General features: G+C 53.1%; 1 protein-coding gene across 3 annotated transcripts in view; it reads left to right on the top strand.

The window, feature by feature from the left end:
* The window catches only part of ABCG1 (ATP binding cassette subfamily G member 1), an 89,260-nt gene that overhangs the window by 34,265 nt on the left and 34,710 nt on the right, over window positions 1-20,285 (top strand). For all 3 annotated transcript variants that reach the window (XM_037831395.1, XM_037831385.1, XM_037831377.1), the window contains exon 3: window positions 19,748-19,865. In XM_037831395.1, the coding sequence (XP_037687323.1) occupies window positions 19,748-19,865 (118 nt within the window). The remainder of the gene's footprint in view (window positions 1-19,747; window positions 19,866-20,285) is intronic.

The raw sequence follows: 20,285 nt of genomic DNA, 5'->3' as shown, positions 1-20,285 counted from the left end.
TCTGGTCGACCACAGCTACCGTGCCCTTTAGGGCTGACATTCAAGTGGGGCAGTCACCCATGGGGTGTGTTGTGTGGTTTTGTGTTTTCATGCTCCCGGAAGCTGAAGGAAGGATTAGGGCCATGGTCCCACATCAGAGCAGACCCCAGAAGCACCTGGAAGACTTGTTAAAATAGACTGTGGAGCTCCCACCCCGGTTTCTGACCCACTTGGCCTGGGCTGCCCTGAGTTTGCGTTTCTAACAAGTTCCTGGTGAGGTTGCTGCCACTGGTGCAGGGGCTCCACTTTGAGATCCGATGAATCAGCATAAAGGGGGGAGTTGAGGGCTGCTTGAGAGACCCCTGGCCCTTTAAAGGCTGGAGCAGGGAATAGCCTTGCTCCCACTTCCGCTGGAGGCAGGAGGGGCTGCTCTCCAAAGGCTCAGGAGGACTCAGCATCTCTGCAGCTCCTGGGGCTTCAAAGCCAGGCTCCCTGTGAACCCAGGACCGTCGGACAGGGGTTCAGACAGCTGCGTTGTGTGGGACAGCAGGGCCAGGGCACGTTCTCGTGAGCCACACCGGGTCCTGGGGAGCCTGCCTACCCCCTTCCCTCCTCAGGGACGCTGAATAAATCCTCACCATCCCCGGGACACCTGCATGGGAAATGCTGGGTACTGGGATGCTGGATGGGAAGGCAGGGATGCCTGGATCCAGCAGCTGACACTTATTTAAGAGGGTGCAAGTTGTATCTTTCTCTTAGTCTGATCCGGAGAGCCACATGCTTCGATAGTGCCACCTATGTGTTTACATGTGCTGGTTTGCAATGTCACCTGTAGGAATAAAGGAAATAATGCATCCTTGTGCTTATTTGTAAAATCCGTTTAAGCCCCATGTGAGACTGTGGGTCTCTCCATCACCATCTGATGCATCCAGCGGCCAGTCCCTTGGTGGCCCCTGGAAACAGCTGGGAGGCGACGGTCTGCGAGAGAGGCTTGTTACAGCCTGAAGGCAGATGCGTCTAGGGCGGGAGAGAAGCTGAGAGAAGGACAGCTCTAACCTGGCCATTTTCTTTCATCATCTGTAAACTCTCCTTAATTTTCACTAAGAGAAAAATTGCTCTCTTCTGGCCAAAAATAAAAAAGTCATTGTAAGCAACACAATTATTTACCAGGCTGGCGCCTGAGCTGGCCTGAGGTGGGGAGTGCATCGCCGAGAGGACACGGCCACTCACAGCTTCTCAGGGTGCAGCACCCCGGCCCCGAGCTCCCCGGGTCTGTTCCAGCCAGATCCACATGCGCCTGTTTTATTCTCCCGGCAGTTATTAACACGCGGCCCTGACGGAATAGGCCGGCCCCACCCCAGCTCCCTGGCCGGGGCAGACACCTGCACGGTTAGCGGCTGCGACGTGCTGCCACCGGCCCGGGGCCGACAGCAGACCTCGGAGCTTGCTCTCCCAGTCACCCCGTTTCCCCAAATCTGATTTGTGGTTTTACTTTCAGGCCCCACGTGTTTTTTGGTAGAGCAAAGAACTTGAGCTTATTCCTTATCTGAATAGTGCACATTCTGAATTGAGAGATCGAAATTAATGAATTTTAAAAATTATTCTTCTGACCTGGAGGTGGTGACGGTCGTTCTAGCGCCAGCTGGGAGGCGTGTGGCTTCTGGACAGCCGCTGACGGGCAGGGGTGGCTTACCGAGGCCCATTTCCCTGCCACAAGAAAATGACTCTACAGAAAGCTTGGGAAACCCTGATTAGAGCTGAGAGTGACTTTAGGGCTGGGGAGAACTTTCACATACAGAACAACCAGAGGGAGAAGAAACCCCAATTGCAGGTGCACTGGGGGTTCAGAGTGGTCTTTTGGCTTGACTGACCAGGGGCGGGTGGGAGCCAAACTGTGAGCTCCACCAACGCCCCGACTCACCAAGGGAGCGCAGCCTCCGAGTGAGAGGACCCTGTGCCTGGCAGCTTCCCGGACCCCCAACTGTGGCCCGGCTGCCCTCCGGATGTCCACACAGTTCAGGCCCTGTCTCAGAGCTGAGTGTCTGGAGGGAGAAGCGAGTTTGCTGGGCTTGGTGTTCCCATGAGCCACCCCTGGGCCACCTCCAGTGAACGCTTGTACCTGTGCACGTGCAATCAGGTGCCTTCCCAGTCAGAGGACTCTGGAAAGGCCACAGATGGAGCAACCAAAGAAAATGGGATCTACTTAACACTGTGACAGTCGCTTTCTGTTGGATTGTACATAAGCTGGGTTTATAAGGAGGCTCTTGCATTGGGGTTTTTGTAGCTATAATTATTGAGCAATGAGAAAACTGCTTTCATTACAGTTGGCTTTGGAAATTCATTCCAAATGAAAAGGATTCCCAGACAAGAAAAACAGAGTATTTTCACCCCAGCTTGCCTCTTGATCCTGCCTTGGTTGCATGCTTTCTTGGAAGGTGGGGTCTTTCCGTTTTTAAGATCTGTTGTCTTGTATCACATCCTAAAGGCCAGCAGATGAGGCGGCCTCCCTGGCCAGTCAGTGGGTGCAGGGGGAGGACAGGAGGGGTGGCAAAGAGCAGAGATCATTGTGGCTGAGCTCCTGTTTGGTTGGAGTTGGCCTGGAGAGGCCCAGGGGCTGCACGTGCAAGCATTCCAGACCGAGAGAGAGAGAGAGGGACAGCAGGTGGTGGCTCTGGGCTGAAGTGAAAGCAGGGAGGTTTGGGTGAGTAATGTGTTCCCTGGGCTGAGCCTTGGTGGGAACTCCAAGCCATCCTGACTTTTCTCCTGCTGCGCTCCCGAGGTCCACCCCTTTGGCATCATCTCCCCAGGGAAGCAGCTGCTAAAGGAGCCGGGAGGTGCTGACACCAGCAGGCAGGACAACATGGCCCGCGGCTCCTCTTCTACCGGATGTTCTGGAATTCAATCAAGAACAGCGGCCCTGGGCAGGCGGGTCCCCAAGAGGCCGGGGGCAGGCGGGGGACACTCTGCTGGAGGAAGCAGCTGCCTCCGGTGGGTGGGGACGTGAGCGACTGGGGAGAGGGCAGGTGGCCGCTTTGCGGATCTGCCCAGGCATCTGGGCAACAAACTTACATTGCAGGCGTCAGCATCTGGATTTGCAGAGTGGCCATAATTGAATTTGCCACCTGAACACCTGGAGGAAATAAATGTGAGGGTCTTTACAGAAGCCATGTCTATAAAGCAGTTTCTTAAGGGGAAAAAGTGGATATAAAATACCTCTTTTTTTAAAAAATTCATTTTTATTGAGATATATTCACATACCATGCAGTCATAGAAAACAAAGCGTGCATTCAGTTGTTCACAGCACCATTATATAGTTGTGCATTCATCACCAAAATTAATTTTTGACATTTTCATTACCACACACACAAAAATAATAAGAATAAAAATTAAAGTGAAAAAGAACAATTACAGTGAAAAAGAACAGTGGGTACCTTTATCTGTTTGTTTGTTTCCTTCCCCTATTTTTCTACTCATCCATCCATAAACTCGACAAAGGGGAGTGTGGTCCTTATGGCTTTCCCAATCCCATTGTCACCCCTCATAAGCTACATTTTTATACAATTGTCTTCAAGATTCATGGGTTCTGGGTTGTAGTTTGATAGCTTCAGGTACTTACTGCTAGCTATTCCAATTCATTAGAACCTAAAAAGGGTTGTCTAAATTGTGCGTAAGAGTGCCCACCAGAGTGACCTCTCGGCTCCTTTTGGAAAATCTCTGCCACTGAAGCTTATTTCATTTCCTTTCACATCCCCCTTTTGGTCAAGAAGATGTTCTCCATCCCACGATGCCGGGTCTACATTCCTCCCCGGGAGTCATATTCCATGTTGCCAAGGAGATTCACTTCTTTGGGTGTCAGATCCCACGTAGCAGGGAGTAAAATACCTCTTAAAGGGAATTATCGTTTAGAAAATTTTCACCTTCAGATACTGCCAGGACAGTAAAGCTGTTCTATCGCTTTACCTGCCGGTGAATATTTTCATCAAGTAACTTCAGTTCATGGACAGGAATAGTAAACACAGCTGCTTTGCTCCTGTGGCTGAGAGAGACATCCTCAGTCACAGCTTCTCCTCCCTGACATAAAGGAATGGAGGGTAATCCCACAGTGCTTTAGTTTCTTCTTCATAATTTTGCCTTGCAGACAACAGGAAATTTAATTTCATGATACAATGGCATGCACATATCTTTGCACTTGGATATGCACTTACGTACATGTGTGATTGTATTTATATAGGAAAACATAATTTCAGAGTTAGAAAAAGACCTTAATGATTTGATTCATCCAATCTTCTCATTTTACAGATTAGGAGGCCCAGTTTCAGAGAATTGTGCAAGGTAGACCAGCTTTTAGGATTAAATCTGGTCACTACCTGTCTAAATTTGTATTTTATGGGCACATACTTGTTTTGTTCTGAGCAAGAAAGTGATAAATCCCTGCTTGTACCATCCACACAGAGGTCTCCTTAGCTAGCCCGGGGTAAGGCCACATGCACTGGGCCGGACACGCCCAATGTGCCCACGTGTACTGACCCTTCACCCTGTGCACTGACCCTTCACCCCGTGCAATGACCCTTCACACCGACAGGGCCCTCTACGGGCCATCATTACCTTTTTCATTCAAATGAGGAGACAGGTCCAGGAGGGAGGCAGGATCTGGATGCAACCAGTTTGGCTCCAGGGCCTGCTGCTTTGCCTCCCCAGGTGACAGAATGAGCAACTCGGTGAAAATTGTCCAGTTGGATGGAGAAGAAATTGCCTTGGGTCCGAGTGGGTAAAGGGAAGGACCAAAGGTGGATGGAGGCTCTCCCACTTGTCCGATGCTTCTAGTCCCCATCTCCTTTTGTCTTCCCGGCAGGGCCAGGCGGTCAGTATTGTTATCCCAGTTTTCAGACCAGGAGACGGAGGTGCAGAGAGATGCATTAAGCTGACCAAAGCCCCGTGATGAGCAAGGGGTGGCTTTAGGGGGAGCTGTCACTGGCCACCCTTTCAATGGATCCTCTGATGTCCCCCCTGGGCAGGCTAAGGGTGGGAAGAGGGCAGGGTGGGCATTGTTGGTGGGGTCACCTTATAAGCCAACGCATGTCTTGGAGGTCCTGAGCAGACCCACCTGGTGAGAGGGAGCACTGATGAAGGGGTGGTGGAAGGGTCTGGAAGGAAGACCTTGAGCCCCAGGCCTAGGAACTGATGATTTACATTTGGGCATGTTGACTTTCTCCTGAGACAGAGTCCACGGCTGCTGTAGGACGGCCTTCTGAAACCATATGCCCAGGGTGGGAAGCAGAGGTCTCCACTATGGTTGAACAGGGACACGGCACATTTTAAAGGCATTATATGTTGGTGGAAGCCAAATGAGTGTGTGACATGTGAGAACACACAAGGAATCACAAATGGTCCATTAAGCATGGTCTGCACATCTTTCCTGGCTGATGGGACGATTTAGAGATGGTCCCATGGAGAGGCCGGGGCACCCTTGGCACAGCAGAGAAGGGGATGATGAGACTCCCAAAGAGAGCTGAGGGATGCTCAGAATCCCACCCAAATCCTGGTTCAGACCAGCCAGGCCAGACCTCCTTCTGGGGAAGAGCAGGCTCCTGTGTCTCACTGGCTCAAGGTGATTATCTTCCAAGGTAAATGAAGATCCAACACGCGTGCATGGTGCCCTTCCACGCCTGTCTACCTGTGACGACAGGGAACGTTCACGGAGCAGGTGGGCTCTGTAGCATCCTTTAACTTGTGGCTACAAGGAACGTGGGAGCGTGGCAATCCCTGGGCACTTCTCCTGAAGCTGGTACCCAAATGCATCTCGGATGTGGCCTCACGTGGTGGTGAGAGGATAATCAGTGTGTCTCCAGCTCTGCACGGTGACCTGGAGGAGAACAAGCTGTTGGTAGCTCTTTTCTGTTCAAGACATGTCATTAATGTAAACATTCAGGGGGAGCATTAAAGCCCAGTGGTTGTTGGCCAAATCCTGTTTCTGGAAGCCACCGAAAGCTCGCTGCCCCTACGGTTGTGGTGCGCTAGATTTCGGTTTGTTTTTTCTTTGCTTTCAGAATTTGAATTTGGGATCAGGAATGCAGTCATTTAATATTAGAGCATGGATCGGGTTTTCATTAAATACACCCAGGTTCCTCACTGTCCTTGTATGCACGTATTAAGGACCGATAGCAACAAAGCACAACGCATAGCACAAAGCTTGGGCCGTCTGTGAAGTGTGCTGTGCCTGGCTGATTGGTGCGTTAGCTAAGTTTATTTTGGTTGTGCTGTTGTGAGTTGTCCCCGTGGCTTTTTGGAGGGCATATGGCTTCTGATCGGTGTTGCACTGTGATCTTTCTTTAATGGAGAGTAACTCTGATGTCATTCAGCTTTGAAATGAGTCCCCAAACAAGTCTCTATTCAGCACAAAGCTGCTTGGAAGAACACAGAGATGACTTCCTGGCTTGGGGACTGCAGTTTGGAGGGGACTGTCTGTCTTACTTTGCCAGGCTGCTATGACAAATACCACATAGTGGATTGGGTTAAACAACAAGTCTTTATCATCTCGTGATCTTGATTGATAGAAGTCCCACATCAAGGTGTTGGCAAAACCATGCTTTCTCCTGGGATCCATAGCATTCTGGCTTGTAAGACCTCCAACTGATTGGATGAGGAGACTCCCCACATTGTTGAGGGCAGTCTTTTTTGTTAATTGTAGATGCAATCAGCTGTAGATGCAACCAACTGGCTGTAGATGCCCATCCATCCATGCAGCTCCCTCACAGTAACAAGCAGGCCAGTGCTTGCTTGACCACATAACTGGACACCATCACCTAGTCAAGTGGACATATGAAATTAACTACCACACCCTCCATTCTTATGACCTTTCCTCCCTGCTGCCTGGGCAAGCGCCGCTTCCTCATGGGCTCTGGTAGGGTCTGCTTTCTGGGTTCTGATTCTCCACTTGAATTTTAACTCCACTTTGGTGATAGGTTTAGGGATGTCACAGAGAGAAGCTGCCTCCCAGATGTCATCCTGGGTCCAGGGGGTGGTGGGAGTGGGTACGGCTGATTCCCGTGGACACTCTTGTTGGCTGTGGCAGTGGAAAGAAGGAGAAACTTTGTAGCAGGGGCTGCTGCCGGCATGTTCTACAGAAATGTGGAAGGAGCACCAGGCTTCCTAAAGCACCTGCATGCATCTGGAAGAGAGAATTAGGATGGGGATAGATGTAGGTGGAGCTTCCGGAACACTGTGGACTAGGCATCTAAAATTCAGATCCCAGCCTTGGAGAGATACGGCTGTTCTCCTGGGAGAGTGCTCGCCCTGAATGAAGGTGGGGTGTGCAGCGGGAGACGCTGAGGGTCAGCAGGCCGTCGGGAGGACTGGGAGTGGGCTGGAACCACGCTGGGCTTCCATCCAGCTTGGTGCGCAACCTGCTACCCCCCTTCATGGGCCCCCTTTTCTCGCCTGAAGTCGTCTGTTCGAGAAGCCCCTTTGGATAATGTTGGGGAGGACCGTCTTCACTGGACCCCCCAGGAGAGAGCCCCTCATGGAGGGTGCTTGAAAGGTTGTGGGTGCCTGGGCGTGACGTGCAGTTGGTTTCAGGGAAAACAAAAGGGGACCCCTGGGATCACAGGGCTGTTTTTGTCTTGGTCTGTAGAACAGCTTGGCATGGAAGGAGAGGCAGGGGGCCCTGCTTCTGCAGTGGGTGTGTTTTAAGATAAATGGATTTTCCAACTATTGTGGTTGGGTTAGAGGAAAGAGAAGAGAGTGTGTGTTTCTTCTTGGGGAGCTTCAGAGAGGTAGGATGTTCTTTTGCCTTGTATTTAAGGGGTGATTCTCCCCCAGCACTTCTGGGATGCTATCCTGGCATTGCATGCTATCTGGGATGCTATCAAAATACTCAGATCTGAGCAGGGCGGAGAGAATGAGCAGGAACGGCTAGGGCTTAGAGTTAGGGGCAGAAGTGACACTTAGTAGACGGAGGGGGCCGGGGAAGGAAGGGGGCCGGGGACAGGGCAGGTGGGAGGTCTGGGGGTGGCAAACAGGCAGCGGACAGACGGGAATGCTGAGCTCGAGAGAGGCCGTAGAGCCGGGGAAGGGCGCCAAGGAGAGCAGGATGCGAAGCCTCTCTTGGCTGTGGTCAGGTGACCACTTTAAAGCCATTAAACTAGCGCCCAGTGGAAAATCGCGCCGAAAGCCTGCTGCCTCGTCTGTTATCAAGTTGACTTCCAGAGTACGGTGCCTGCTAAAAACCCAACCAGAGATTTTCACAGTGTGACAAATTAAATCGGATCTTCTCCTGGGGGTGGAAAGGACTTCCTGACGCGAGGAGGGGTTAGGGGCCATGAGCTGCTCGCGTGGTTTGGGGACGGATGATAATGTCCTCATCTGATGAGGAGCTCTTGCTTCCCTGTCACGGAGAAGCCCTTGTATCTGTTCTCAGGTTCATTTTGATGTTACTAACCCCAATTTCCCAGATCTGGTTCCTGTTATTTTGGTTGGCTCTGAAGCCCCTTTACTATTTCAGAAGCTGCAAAATAAAACAAACACACACGAGAAGAGGTTTGAGAAAGAAAGAGGGTGTTGGTTTTGCCATGTACTGCGGAAACCTGAGCCAGCTGGTTCGCAGGCCCTTGGGCATTAAAGAGGAGGAGCAGGTAAGGAAAAAATAAATGCCAGAGAGCAAGTCCTGATGTGAGCTATGGATTGTAGTTAATAAGATTACAATCATATTGGTTCATCAATTGTAATAAATGCACTGCACTAATGCAAGGTGTTAACAGGGAAAGCTGTGGGAGGTGTATGGGGGCTCTGTACTTCCTACATGAATTTTCTGTAAGCCTACAACTGCTCCAAAACATTAGTTTAATAAAAGAGAAAGAAACATCACCGGAAGTTATGGTCTGTGGACCTTTGTCTTGTTGTCGTGAGGTTTCGCTCAGAGTTAGGGGCAGAAGTGAAATCTAGAGGAGGCGTCTGGGAGGAGACAGACTGTTCCATCTTGACCAGGGGTTTCTTTCGACTCTGGGGCTGAGGATGAGGGCAGGGACAGAGAGAAGGAGGAGGGAGAGAGGGAGGGGAGGGGAGGGGAGGGGAAAGAGAGAGAGAGAGAGGTGCACCTGGGCACATCTTCTAGATGATGGCACCCAGGGGAAAAATATTGCAACTTTGGTATAGAAACTGGGTCTTGTTGGGCGGCTCTCAAGTTGAGAGTGACTTGATATTTGGAGATTATTTGGCAACCTTACTGATGCTACTGACATAATTTAAATATTCAGCAGGACTTCTTTTCTTCCTTGCTCTAGCTGGGATTTGAAGTTTGTGAGAAAATAAAACCAGTTCTGCTTTATAAGTATAAAAATACTGCAGTGATAGGAAACTGCTTCATGCCCAACAGGCAGATGCAAATGGCTCCCCTCTCGCAGTGCCTGCTCTGGTGCAGGAGCTCCACTGTCAGGGATTTGATGGACTGGCTGTGTGTGCATTGTGTGTGTGTGCTCATGTGTGTGTATGTACATGGTATGTGGACGTGCATGTGTGTGCTTGTGTGTGTGCACGTGTGTATACAAGGGGTGTGTGTGGATATACTGTGTGGTGTGAGTGTAGGTGTGTGTGTCCGTGCATGGTGTGTGCCTGTGCTTGTGGGCATGGCATGTATACACCAGTGTGTGCACATGAGATTTTCACTGAGGGCTCTTTCAGATGTAAATTACAGAAATGGGCACAAGTACATTGAAATGAATTTAATTTGGGAGCTTTTCTGTTCACCTCTTGGGGCTGGAGTACTTTTATGGAAGTCACAGAACAACCCCACCCCCCCCCCCACAGAGAACACGATCACTGTTTCGGTGTGTTTTGTTTCCTGGAGTTTTCCCCACGTTTATGGAGGCTCGAGCCCCTCATCTCTGCCAGGGAAGAGGTGGCTCTACTTTCGCCAAAGATTCTCCCGTGTGCTCCCCATTCCTGCGCTACAGAAACAGCACTTCCAAGTTGCCTGCTTCTTTCTTAATTGATGAGTTTATACCCAGACTGATTCCAAAAAGAATACGGGGATAAAAGTCATGATTTAGTTGTATGCATTCTGAATACAAGTCCGTTTTTGGATGTCTGATGCAGATACCCTTTCCTGTTCCGTGGCCTGTCTTCTCTCCCCCGGCGGTCTCTCCTGACGAGCAGGAGGAGGATTTGGAAGGCTGAGGGAGCTTGGGCAATGTCACCCTGCTAATTAGCGGCACACCACCAGAGCCGAGATCTGGAAACTTAAGGCGCCCTTTTGAATCTCCTGGGCGCCACCCCAGGTGGGTCCCCTCAGAATTGTTTCTCAGATCTTCAAGGCCGAGCAGCACCGGGCTGGAGGTTTTTAATATTCGGCGTCTGGCCTGAGGCCCTCCTTGCCGTTCACCGGGGCTATTTTTAATGAGGAGTGAGGACCCGCGAAGTTAAACCCACCAGTGTTGGGGTGAGCACTTGGAGTTCCTTCCGTGGTAGGGATGGGTGCGCTGGGGCCCTAAGGGCCATTGTCCTGCTCTGTGGGGAGACGGCCAGTGCCCTGGGGACTTTGGCTAACCCCTCACTTTGGCCCCCATGCTCACCGGCTCCCACAGTGAATGCAAAGCTCCAGAAATCACAGTGCATTTAAATCAGTGGCCAAGAAGTGACCGCACTTGACGAGCCCCTGAAGAATGTCACAGGCATCCAGCGGAGAGGGGTGTCCCCCTGCCTGGCCAGGATGGAGCTCCAGCCCCATGGGAGGCATCCTTCCAGAACAGAGTTGGGATGTGTGCGTATGGCCCTCAACCAGGCTTGATGCAATCAGATTAAAAATGGGTCACGCTGACCCGTGCAGGAGATATTTACCCATTGGGCAGTGACGTGAACCGTCAGAAGAGGTACCTCTTGACCCCCCAAAGCCACCCCTTGAGACCTGCAGATGTGGCTGCCCCTCCCACCCTGCCTCCCTCCCTTTGCCGTCCTGCAGCGGATGTGCAGGGCCTGGTTTGTAAATGCTGAGGAGGGTCTGCAGCGTCGCTGTGCTAATCAGGTAAGGCAATCTTTGGATCACTGTAATTTTTGCATCCTCGGACATCGGCATTAATTTTCACCAGTAAAGTAGGAATGTTTGCCAGCATTTCTGCCCGTGGTGAAGAAAATGAAGTGTCGGTAGGATGCAGCCCCAGTTGACGGAGGGCTGCCGGGTGTGTGGTGCGTGGGGCAGCGCACTGGGGTTTGGTCGCGTCTGCCTGGCGGAGCTAGAACACGCCCTGCTGTAGAATTCTGCAAACCTGCTGTGCAAAATTTTACCAGTTTTTAAAAATTTCAAGGCAAACCCATTTGAAAATAATCAATGATCTGCATTTGTTATCCAGCTCTTTATAACTGGCTCAGGTCCCTTCTGCTGCTTCTTAATTGTGATTGTTTACAAACAAAGGAAAAGCATCTATGCGGAAAGAAAGACCGGCTTCAGACTGGGGAAAAATTCAGGCTCTGGTTTCCTCGGAAGACCGTCCCGAGTGCCGTGTGTCCCGTGGGTGCTCCCTGCCCCAGACCCCTTGCTGGAGCCCTTGGGACATTTCAACAGGAACCTACAGTGGGCTGTCTGACCAAAGGAGCCCGAGCTGTGTGCGCCTCCAGTCTAGTGAATTCTGGTACTGGAAGGGGCTTTGGAGTGCAGACCTCTTCTTTGAGGACAGGGCACCTGAGGTCCAGGCTCCCCTGCTGTGTGCAGGCTGGAATTTGCCCAGGAGCCGGCCTAATGCCCACGCTCCCACTCATTGCCTCGGGACAGGGGGGCAGAGCTGCCCGTTTCCCCAGCTGGAGGCTGGAACGGGTGACGTTTGCTTTGCTCGTCCCCTTTCCTGCTGGCTTCTCCTGGGTGGTGCCACCTTCTGTGCACAGCAGACCCTGTGCAGCAAATGCCACCATCTCCTGGACGTGTCCTTCTAGCAGTGGCAAAGTGACATCAGTGGGCCATGGGGTGGGAAGGTGAGGCTTCTTGGGGACTCCTGGAGCAGACTCTGACCTCAACCCCGTCCCCTGCGTGGGAGCAGGAAACCAGGCCCCCGAGAATTCCTGGGACCCAGCCCAAGTTGTGTAACTCAGTGGTGGCTGAACTGGGACCAGACTCCTCTCAGGGGGGTCTGAGATGCTGAGAGGGGTGCTGGCCTCTCTGTGATGTCACGGACTGTGCAAAGCCAGGAGGTCACTTTGTGAATTGTACATTCCTCCTTCCTGGTTTTCCTGCCGGACGCTTTTGACCACACTCTTTTGCAGTTGAAAAGATTTTTTAAGGAGCTCACCCAAATATTGAAAACCCGTTATCTGCAGGGAGGAGAGCAGTGCAAGACACGCATCCTCGGCACCGGGGTGATTGACAGCCGGGGGGCCCCGGGGTCTGAGCCATCTCCCCTCCCCCAGCTGCCTTGTTGGAGACGGACAGCGGAAGGAGGCAGGACTTTCTCATTTTCCCCTTGGTCCCTGCACTCACCCCAGCTTCCACCTCGCAAGTGCCAAGGAGCAGGAAGATCCCCATTGGCAGGGAGAAAGAACTAAAGGAACATTCCAGAACCTGCACATAGTGAAGCCCCCTCCCCCATTGTATGTGACACACCCCACCTTGCCCCCGCTTAGGTCCCACTCCTCCTTTCTCTTGCCCTCTCCCCTCTTCTGACGTGGAATTCCTAGAAACTGGCATGGGGTGGGTAACGCACCCCAGGGAGCCACCCTGGGTGGGCCGGTGAGCTCAGCACCAGCCGTGTGCTCGACAGGGGGATGCCTGCCAAGGGGATCTCGGCTCCCCTGGGGTCAGGCCTGATGATGGTGTTCTGGTTTTTGCAGTTGAAAGACTGACCCCAGGGATAAGGAGTGGTGGGAGTGGGGCTAATGGACATTTTATAATCAGTATTTTATATACAGCTTTCTCCGAGACAGAATGTCTCTTATTGAGGAAATGAAAGGGCGGGTGTTTGGTTTGCTGATGCTGCTGTTACGCAAAACATCAGAAACGGATTGGCTTTTATAAAGGGGGTTTATTTGGTTACAAAGTTACAGTCTTAAGGCCATCAAGTGTCCAAGGTAAGGTATTAACTGTAGGGTGCCTTCACTGGAGAGTGGCTGATGGCATCCAGAGAGCCTCTGTTGGGGAAGGCACGTGGCTGGGGTCTGCTTGCTCCCACGTTGCGTTTCAAAGTGGCTTCTCCAAAGTGTTGCCCTTAGCTGCAGCTGCTCTGAGGTCCTTCCGTTTGTGAGCTCTTTTATAGGACTCCAGGGATTAAATCAAAACCCACCCTGAATGGATGGTGTCCATATATCCATGGAAATAATTCAATCAAAGGTTTCACTCACCGTTGATTGAGTCACACCTCCATGGAATCAAAGGGTTCCAACCTAATCAGCACTAATACATCTGCCCCCGAAGATTGCATCGAAGAACATGGTGTTTTGGGGAACATAAGACATCCAACTAGCACAGTGGGATTTAAGACCCAGTCCCAGGAGCCCCTGCCCGACAGGCAATGGCAGGTGGACGGGCCCAGGGCACGGCAGGACAGAGGGGTTTGGGCAGCTCTTCTCCCTCTGCTGCAGATGGGAGCCCCTCGCAGCACACCGGGGACTCGCCGTTTGGGACGAGACGCGGCTCTCTGCCTTTAGGTTTAGGAGCGGAGTCATTGTGTGCCGTGGTCTCCTGGGCTGCGTAACAAAGGATTACAGACCGGGAGGGCTTAAAACAACAGAAATGTGTCCCCCACAGCTCCCAGGCTCCAAACTCGAGGTGTGGGTGGGCCGTGCTCCCTCCGAAACCTGTGGGGGAGCAGCCTCCCTGGCCGCCTCAGCTCCTGGTGGGGCCTGTGGCCCCGGGCGTTCCTTGGCTTGACTCTTCCTCCGTGTTGGCGTGGCCCTCTCCCCTGCCCAGCCAGGTCACACTGGGTTCAGGGCTCGCCCTCATCCAGTTTGGCCTCACCTTAACTGGGGGTGAGGACTTCATCGTGTCTTTTGGGGGACACGCGTCGACGCCCAGGCCCAGCTACCTTGGAGAGCTCCTGGTGATGGACCAGAACAAGGGTCGCCTCTGGCCACGGAGCTTTACAGTAGGGTTTGGCTTTTTGTCCCTGCTGTTTATCAACAGTTGTTTTTACGGCACCCCTGAGCCCTGGAGAGGGCAGAGCCCCAAGTGCCAGCGGGCATCTGACACGTGCACCCGTGAAGCACAGCCCTGGTTTTCTGCGAGGACCCAGGGCCCAGCACCCTCAGAAGGCGCCTTTGGGGGCCCAGCTGGGGAACAAGGCCCAGGGACTTACTAGCCCCGGGGGCACTTCAGGAACAGCGGCCCCTGTCAGAACCACAGCTGGTTCCATGAAACCTGAGCACGGGAAGCCCTCGCTGGGGTTTGGGGGACGAGCTGCTTATTATTTGCTGCGGCTGGGCAGGGTGGGGGCCTTATAGTCCCTGCGGGGCATAGCCAACAGGCCCTGTTCTGCCATCTGCTCTGAAACACATCCCCTTGAACCCCACTTTGTGGCCTCGGCAGCCTGGGCGGGGAGGGGCAGGGGGTGTCTCCAGGACACTCACTCCAGAGAGCGGCCTGGTGGGTCCAGGAGGCTGCAGCGAGCAGCCCCTTCAGTAGGAAAAGGGCTGGGGATCCCCCTGAACCGCAGAGAAGCCCCAGACCCCCTGGCAAGAGTTTTCTTTAAGTCAAAGGTGTTTTGTGGAATGAGGAAGAAATCAAAGGCTGAGGGAGGATTGGATGAGTGGAGAGCTCTGCGGATGGACAGAGGGGCTTTTCAGAACTGCTCCCACACCCAGTCATGACTCCCTGCCCTTGGCCTTTGCTGACCCAGGGGAATTCTTTTTGGGGGCAGGTGGGGAGATGGGCTTGTAATCTCTTCCCCTCCTCTGTTAAGTCTTTCGTGTACCAGCTGCTAAATGCACCTTTCTGCCTTGAGCTGTCTGTCGAGTGATCCCCTCTGAACGAGGCCCCACGAGGGAGGAGGGATGGACAGGGGGCTGCTGCAGGCCGGGCTGGGCCGGGCTGTGGACAGAACCAGGCCTGAACCCATGGGCTCCTCCGCCGGTGCTGGCAAAGGCATGGGGCCCCAGGTGCAGGGGCTGCCTCTGGAGCCAGGCAGAGGTGCCTGGAACCTCTGTGGCCCTGCTGACCGGCTGCGTGGCTGCAGCAGCTCCAGAACCCTCTCTGAGCCCTCCTCACTCATCCGCAAAAGATGGAGAAGAACCCAGCCCTCGCCAACTGCTAAGGAAGCTGGTCCGTGCCGTCCGGAGGAGGCTGTCCGGCACCTGCGCCTCGTGTGGCCACCCTGCAGAAGGGCACATGCTACGAAATGACAGAAACTGCCCCCTGCACCCCAGGACTGAAGTTACGCTGTTATCCCCTGAACTCTGTAGCTGTGCACAGATGTCGTTTCTCTTTGTAGAGCACCATTAGCTTAGATGGGACGTGCAAACAGTCGGTGCATTCCACTTCTCCAAGGCTTCCTGTAATATATTCTGAACAGGAAACATCTCTTCTGGGCAGCTGCTGCCAGGCAGGGGTGTGGCCTTCCTGGGCAGGGGGAAGCAAAGTCCCAGTTCAGGGGGGCTCCTTGATTTTCCTCAGAGAAAGGGGGTGTTCTCTTGATCCCTACAGTAGGAAAATTACCCACTGAAGTGAGCAGAAGGGGGCAGGGGCTTCTAGGGCTGGTTTTGTTCCTGCTTTTTGATCCGGGCACCAGCCGCACGGGCATGTTTGGCCTGGGAAAGCCCAAGGCACTGCAGACTTAGGATGGGGGGCGCTTTGCTGTACGTGTGCTGTACGTCAGCATTTGCAATGAAGAGAGATTATGCTCTCAAAACCCAACAATTTGCAGATCTTGATTGCCACTAGATAGGTGGTTTTTATGGCATCCCCCAGGGGTGGGTTTGTGCTAGCATAAGGTAAGACAGAGGACCACCAGGAGAGGGTCATGTAGTGCCCAGGCTGGGTCCCGGGGACGGCCCAAGCAGCCAGACCCCCAGGGCTTCTGGGCCTTTCCTGCCGGCCTGGCATGCGCTGGCTGACATCCCTGTGGGATCTGGCCTGGAGACGAGGCCCTCAGCCAGGGATGGTGGCCACCACTCTGAATTCCTTGTGGAAAGAGCGACCTTCCGCTCGTCAACTCCAGAAACATGTTGTTAGTAGCCGCTGAGTGGCAGGGCTCTGGTTTCTGGCCGACTGTCTTCTCCCACTTCTTTCCATTTCTCAGAGCTGCCTAATGGCACCCAGGGCTTCTTTGTTCTTCCTGATTAATTGATCTTGGGGTTGTGGTCCCTAAAAAGATATTAAACAGCAGAGTTCAGAGGGATCGCAGCAATAGAGGCAGACTTTGGGGGCCAGAGCAGGGCGGGGAGGAGAGCCTCTCGTCCCCCTCACCTGCAGAGGCCCACCTGGCCTGGCCCAGCTCCTCGGGGCCTGGGGTCTGGCTGTCCTGGTCTGGGCTCTGAACCAGGACCCACACGCAGCCGACGATGGGTGCTAAGTGGTCCTGCCTCTCGGGGGTTTCTGTGCCTGTTGTCTTTTGAGTGCCCATGACCCATTGGAAAAGCAGCAATGGACAAGCTCACACCTGGACAGGTGTCCACAGGTACAGGGGCAGGCCGCACAGCCATTACAAGGACCAGGCCGAGCAGAGCTCAATGGGGAGCAAAATGCGTGGCTCAGGGGAGAAGGATGGCCTCCTCCTGTAAATACAGGGGCACGTGCTGACTGGATACACAAGCCCTGGCTGTCACAGGTGTGTGTCCTGTCGGTTAGCCTCTCATTCAGACCTTCCCCCTCTAGAGGGGCATTGTCTCTACAGGGGCAACTCTGGCTGTCCACGAGTGGGGCACATCGACGTTTACTTGACTTCTGTTTCCAGTGTCAGTTAAAAATTTTTTCCAGCCCCTGTACATCCCTGATATAATGAAGTACCACAAACCTGGTGGCGGAAAACAAAAGCAATTTATTATCATGTTATACTGGGGACCAGAAGTCCAAAACTGAGGTGTAGGCAGGGCCGTGCTCCCTCGGAAACCTGTCGGGGAGGAGCCTCTTGGTGCCTTCCAGCTTCTGGTGGCGTCCGTCTGTCCTTGGCACTCCCTGGCTTGCAGCCACAGCCTCTATCATCACATGACCTTCTCCCCTGGGGTATCTGTCTGTCTGTCTATGTGTCCAAATTTCCCTTTTCCTAAAGGACACCACTCATATTGAACTAAAGACCCGGCATACCCCAGTATGACCTCATCTTAATTTTACTAATTCTGTCTGCAATATCCCTATTTCCAAATAAGGTCACATTATGGGACCGGAGTTAGGACTTGACCAGGTCTTGGGGGGACACCATTCACCTCCCATAGTCCATAGCACAAGCTTGTTGTTTTTAAAGTAAAGCAGGTTTTATTATATGTAGAGCACACCCCTGAACTGGGTCCTGTGTTCTCTCCACTGTGGGACCCCTGGGCTCTCACACAGAGAGATCCTCTGCAGCCAGCCCACAGCCCTTCCTGCACACTCTGTTCTCCATCACCTGGAAGTCAGCGTCCCTGTGACGCCTCAGTGGTCAGCTGCAGGAGGCTACGGAACAGCCCAGGGGATTCACCATCAGGCCACACGATCCCATGGTGCCCGGAGCGGGGCCCCAGTATCTGAGGGGGGCTGGCACAGGTCCTGTCAGATGGAGAGAAAGACTGACGGACTCTTGCTGAAGCTGCTGAAATGGAATGTTCCAGAACTGGGATGGCTTTTACAATGGGGATTTAATAATTTACAAGCTTACAGTTCTGAGCTGTGAAAATATCCAAATCAAGGTATCAACAGGTGATGCTCTCTTCCCGAAGGCCGGCTGCCAGTGATCCTGAGCTCCTCTGTCACGTGGCAAGGCGCATGGTGGCATCTGCTGCTCTCTCCCTTCTCTCCCAGGTTTCTTTGTTTCCAACTTCTGGTGTCTGTGGCTTCCTCCTGAGCATCTGTGTCTTTCTCTTTCTTTCTCTGAATGTCGTCTTATAAAGGACTCCAGTGAGAGGATTAAGACCCACTTGGGGCAGCCTCAACTGAAATAACCTAATCAAAAGGTCCCACCCACAGTAGGTCCACACCCACAGGAATAGATTAGCTCTAAGAACGTGATCTTCTGAGCTCCTTAAAGCCTCCAAACCATCGCAGGTGGGAAAGACTTTCTAGAATCCTGAGACATGTGGAGCTGCACCTGGGCTCCCAGTGGCCAGTGGTCATCTCAGCCACCCTCTGCATCCTCAGGCAGCTTCCGGTGGACTGGGAGGGAACAGCTGGGGCTCATCACTGAGCTTGGAGAGGGAACAGCTCAAAGAAGGGCTTGCCCAGAAGTAACCCTGATTCCGACGTGAGGCAAGAGGCCGGTGAAGAGCAGGCCACCCGGGGTGCAGCATCCCCTGGGGAGGTCATGCTGGCCCCCGGGTAGCTGAGGGTCCCCAGGTACCCAGCCCCTGGCCACAGAACACAGTCAGGAGGAGGAGGCCCCCACTTGGGGCAGGGCCTGCCAGGGGCCCGCTCTGCTGTCCCAGCGCCCGGCGTCCATCTGTCTGCTGCAGGGCAGGGGTGGTGGAGGATGAAGCATGTTGGGGTTCCCCACCCCTCCCCTGACTCAACCGTTCCCCCCGGCTCTCCCTCCCCAGTCCCCCATGGCTCCCGTGTACCGCGCGTTTGCTCCCCTCTCGTCACCCACATCCTTATTGTAGGAATTTGACGCCTTTGCAGGTCTGAGCTGTGACTGCAGCCTGCTGTCGCCTCTGCCTTACCCCTTCCCACTGGGGTGCCACCTCAGCCCTCCCCAGAGGCAGAATCCCAGGACGCGGCTTCCTGCCCTCTGCTTCCGCTTCTCTCTGTCTCGCTTAAATGAGGCCCCGGGGACTCCCACACATATTAAGTTGGCACCTGACGACCGTCCAGGTGTCCCACCTGTGAAAGATGTGAAGACCCCAGGCGGGCGCCATACACGGGGGTGTGTGGGGGGCCCAGGGAGTTCAGCCACCGCCCGGGGAGACATCTGTGGGGAGGGCGTGTGCAAAGCGCCCCAATCTCCTTGCTCTCCCCTGGACACAGCCTGGGAGCCAAGATCCAGGCTTGCCTGCCTCCTGATCAGCTAGGGCTACTTTCTCATCCGATCTTGCTCTGAAACATGCTTCTCAATTAGGAGTCTTTATCTGCAAATCCAGCTGCTTCTGTTTATTCTTTATGGCACATTTAAATTGTTTGCTTGGATAAAATAGAATAAATGTGGTTTTGCTTGGGAGGTGTTCCTTTTTCCTTTTACGATGCTGTCAGTTTCACTCTTTAGAAATTCTAAAGCAATTGGATGTGGTGGGAAAATGATAAGCTCTTTTTAAACGGAGCATCATTCACAAGGCATGTGCTGGCCGTCTTAGGGGCAGCGGTGGTGGAGAACTGGGTTAGGATCCACTCACACTGGCTGCAGACATCCTTTTCTCTTCTTGGCTTGGAATAGTAGTATTCTCCTCCATCTGGTAATGCCAGGAAAGTGCTTTGTAAACTTTCCAGCATTGTACATGTACAGGTGATTATTATCATTTTGAAAACCAGTGGGATGCAATTAGGGGAGGAGACCAAGGCATGAAGAAGACACGAGGTCTATTTTCTTGCCTAGAACTCAGCATTTTATAATATGGCATGAAAATCACCACCTTTTGGCCCAGTTCTGTACTCAGTGTATTGCCTGCTTGCTTTACCATGTCAGGGGTTAAACAAAACGAATCTTGGGATGGTTAGAAAATTGGTGTGCTCTGCTTTTTGTAGGATACAAAACGCTTCTAAAAGGAATCTCAGGAAAATTCAACAGTGGAGAGCTGGTGGCGATCATGGGCCCTTCTGGAGCTGGGAAATCCACGCTCATGAATATCCTGGCTGGATACAGGTGAGCCAAGGATACAGGTGAACCAATGATACAGGTGAGCAAAGGATACAAGTGAGCCAAGGATACAGGTGAGCCAAGGATACAGGTGAGCCAATGATACAGGTGAGCAAAGGATACAGGTGAGCCAAGAATACAGGTGAGCCAAGGATACAGGTGAACCAATGATACAGGTGAGCAAAGGATACAAGTGAGCCAAGGATACAGGTGAGCCAAGGATACAGGTGAGCCAATGATACAGGTGAGCAAAGGATACAGGTGAGCCAAGAATACAGGTGAGCCAAGGATACAGGTGAGCAAACCTGCCGAGGAGAGGGAGGGCCTCACCCAGATGGCGGCCGGTGAGAACTGGAGCCTCTTCGGTCCGTGGCCCATGAACGTGCCATTGTCCGGCACCCAGTGATGGCCCTTAAGGCTCCCCGT

Source organism: Choloepus didactylus, chromosome 1 (genome assembly GCF_015220235.1).
Source record: "Choloepus didactylus isolate mChoDid1 chromosome 1, mChoDid1.pri, whole genome shotgun sequence".
Lineage (NCBI taxonomy): Eukaryota > Metazoa > Chordata > Mammalia > Pilosa > Megalonychidae > Choloepus > Choloepus didactylus.
This window is presented reverse-complemented; position numbering and strand designations above follow the sequence as displayed.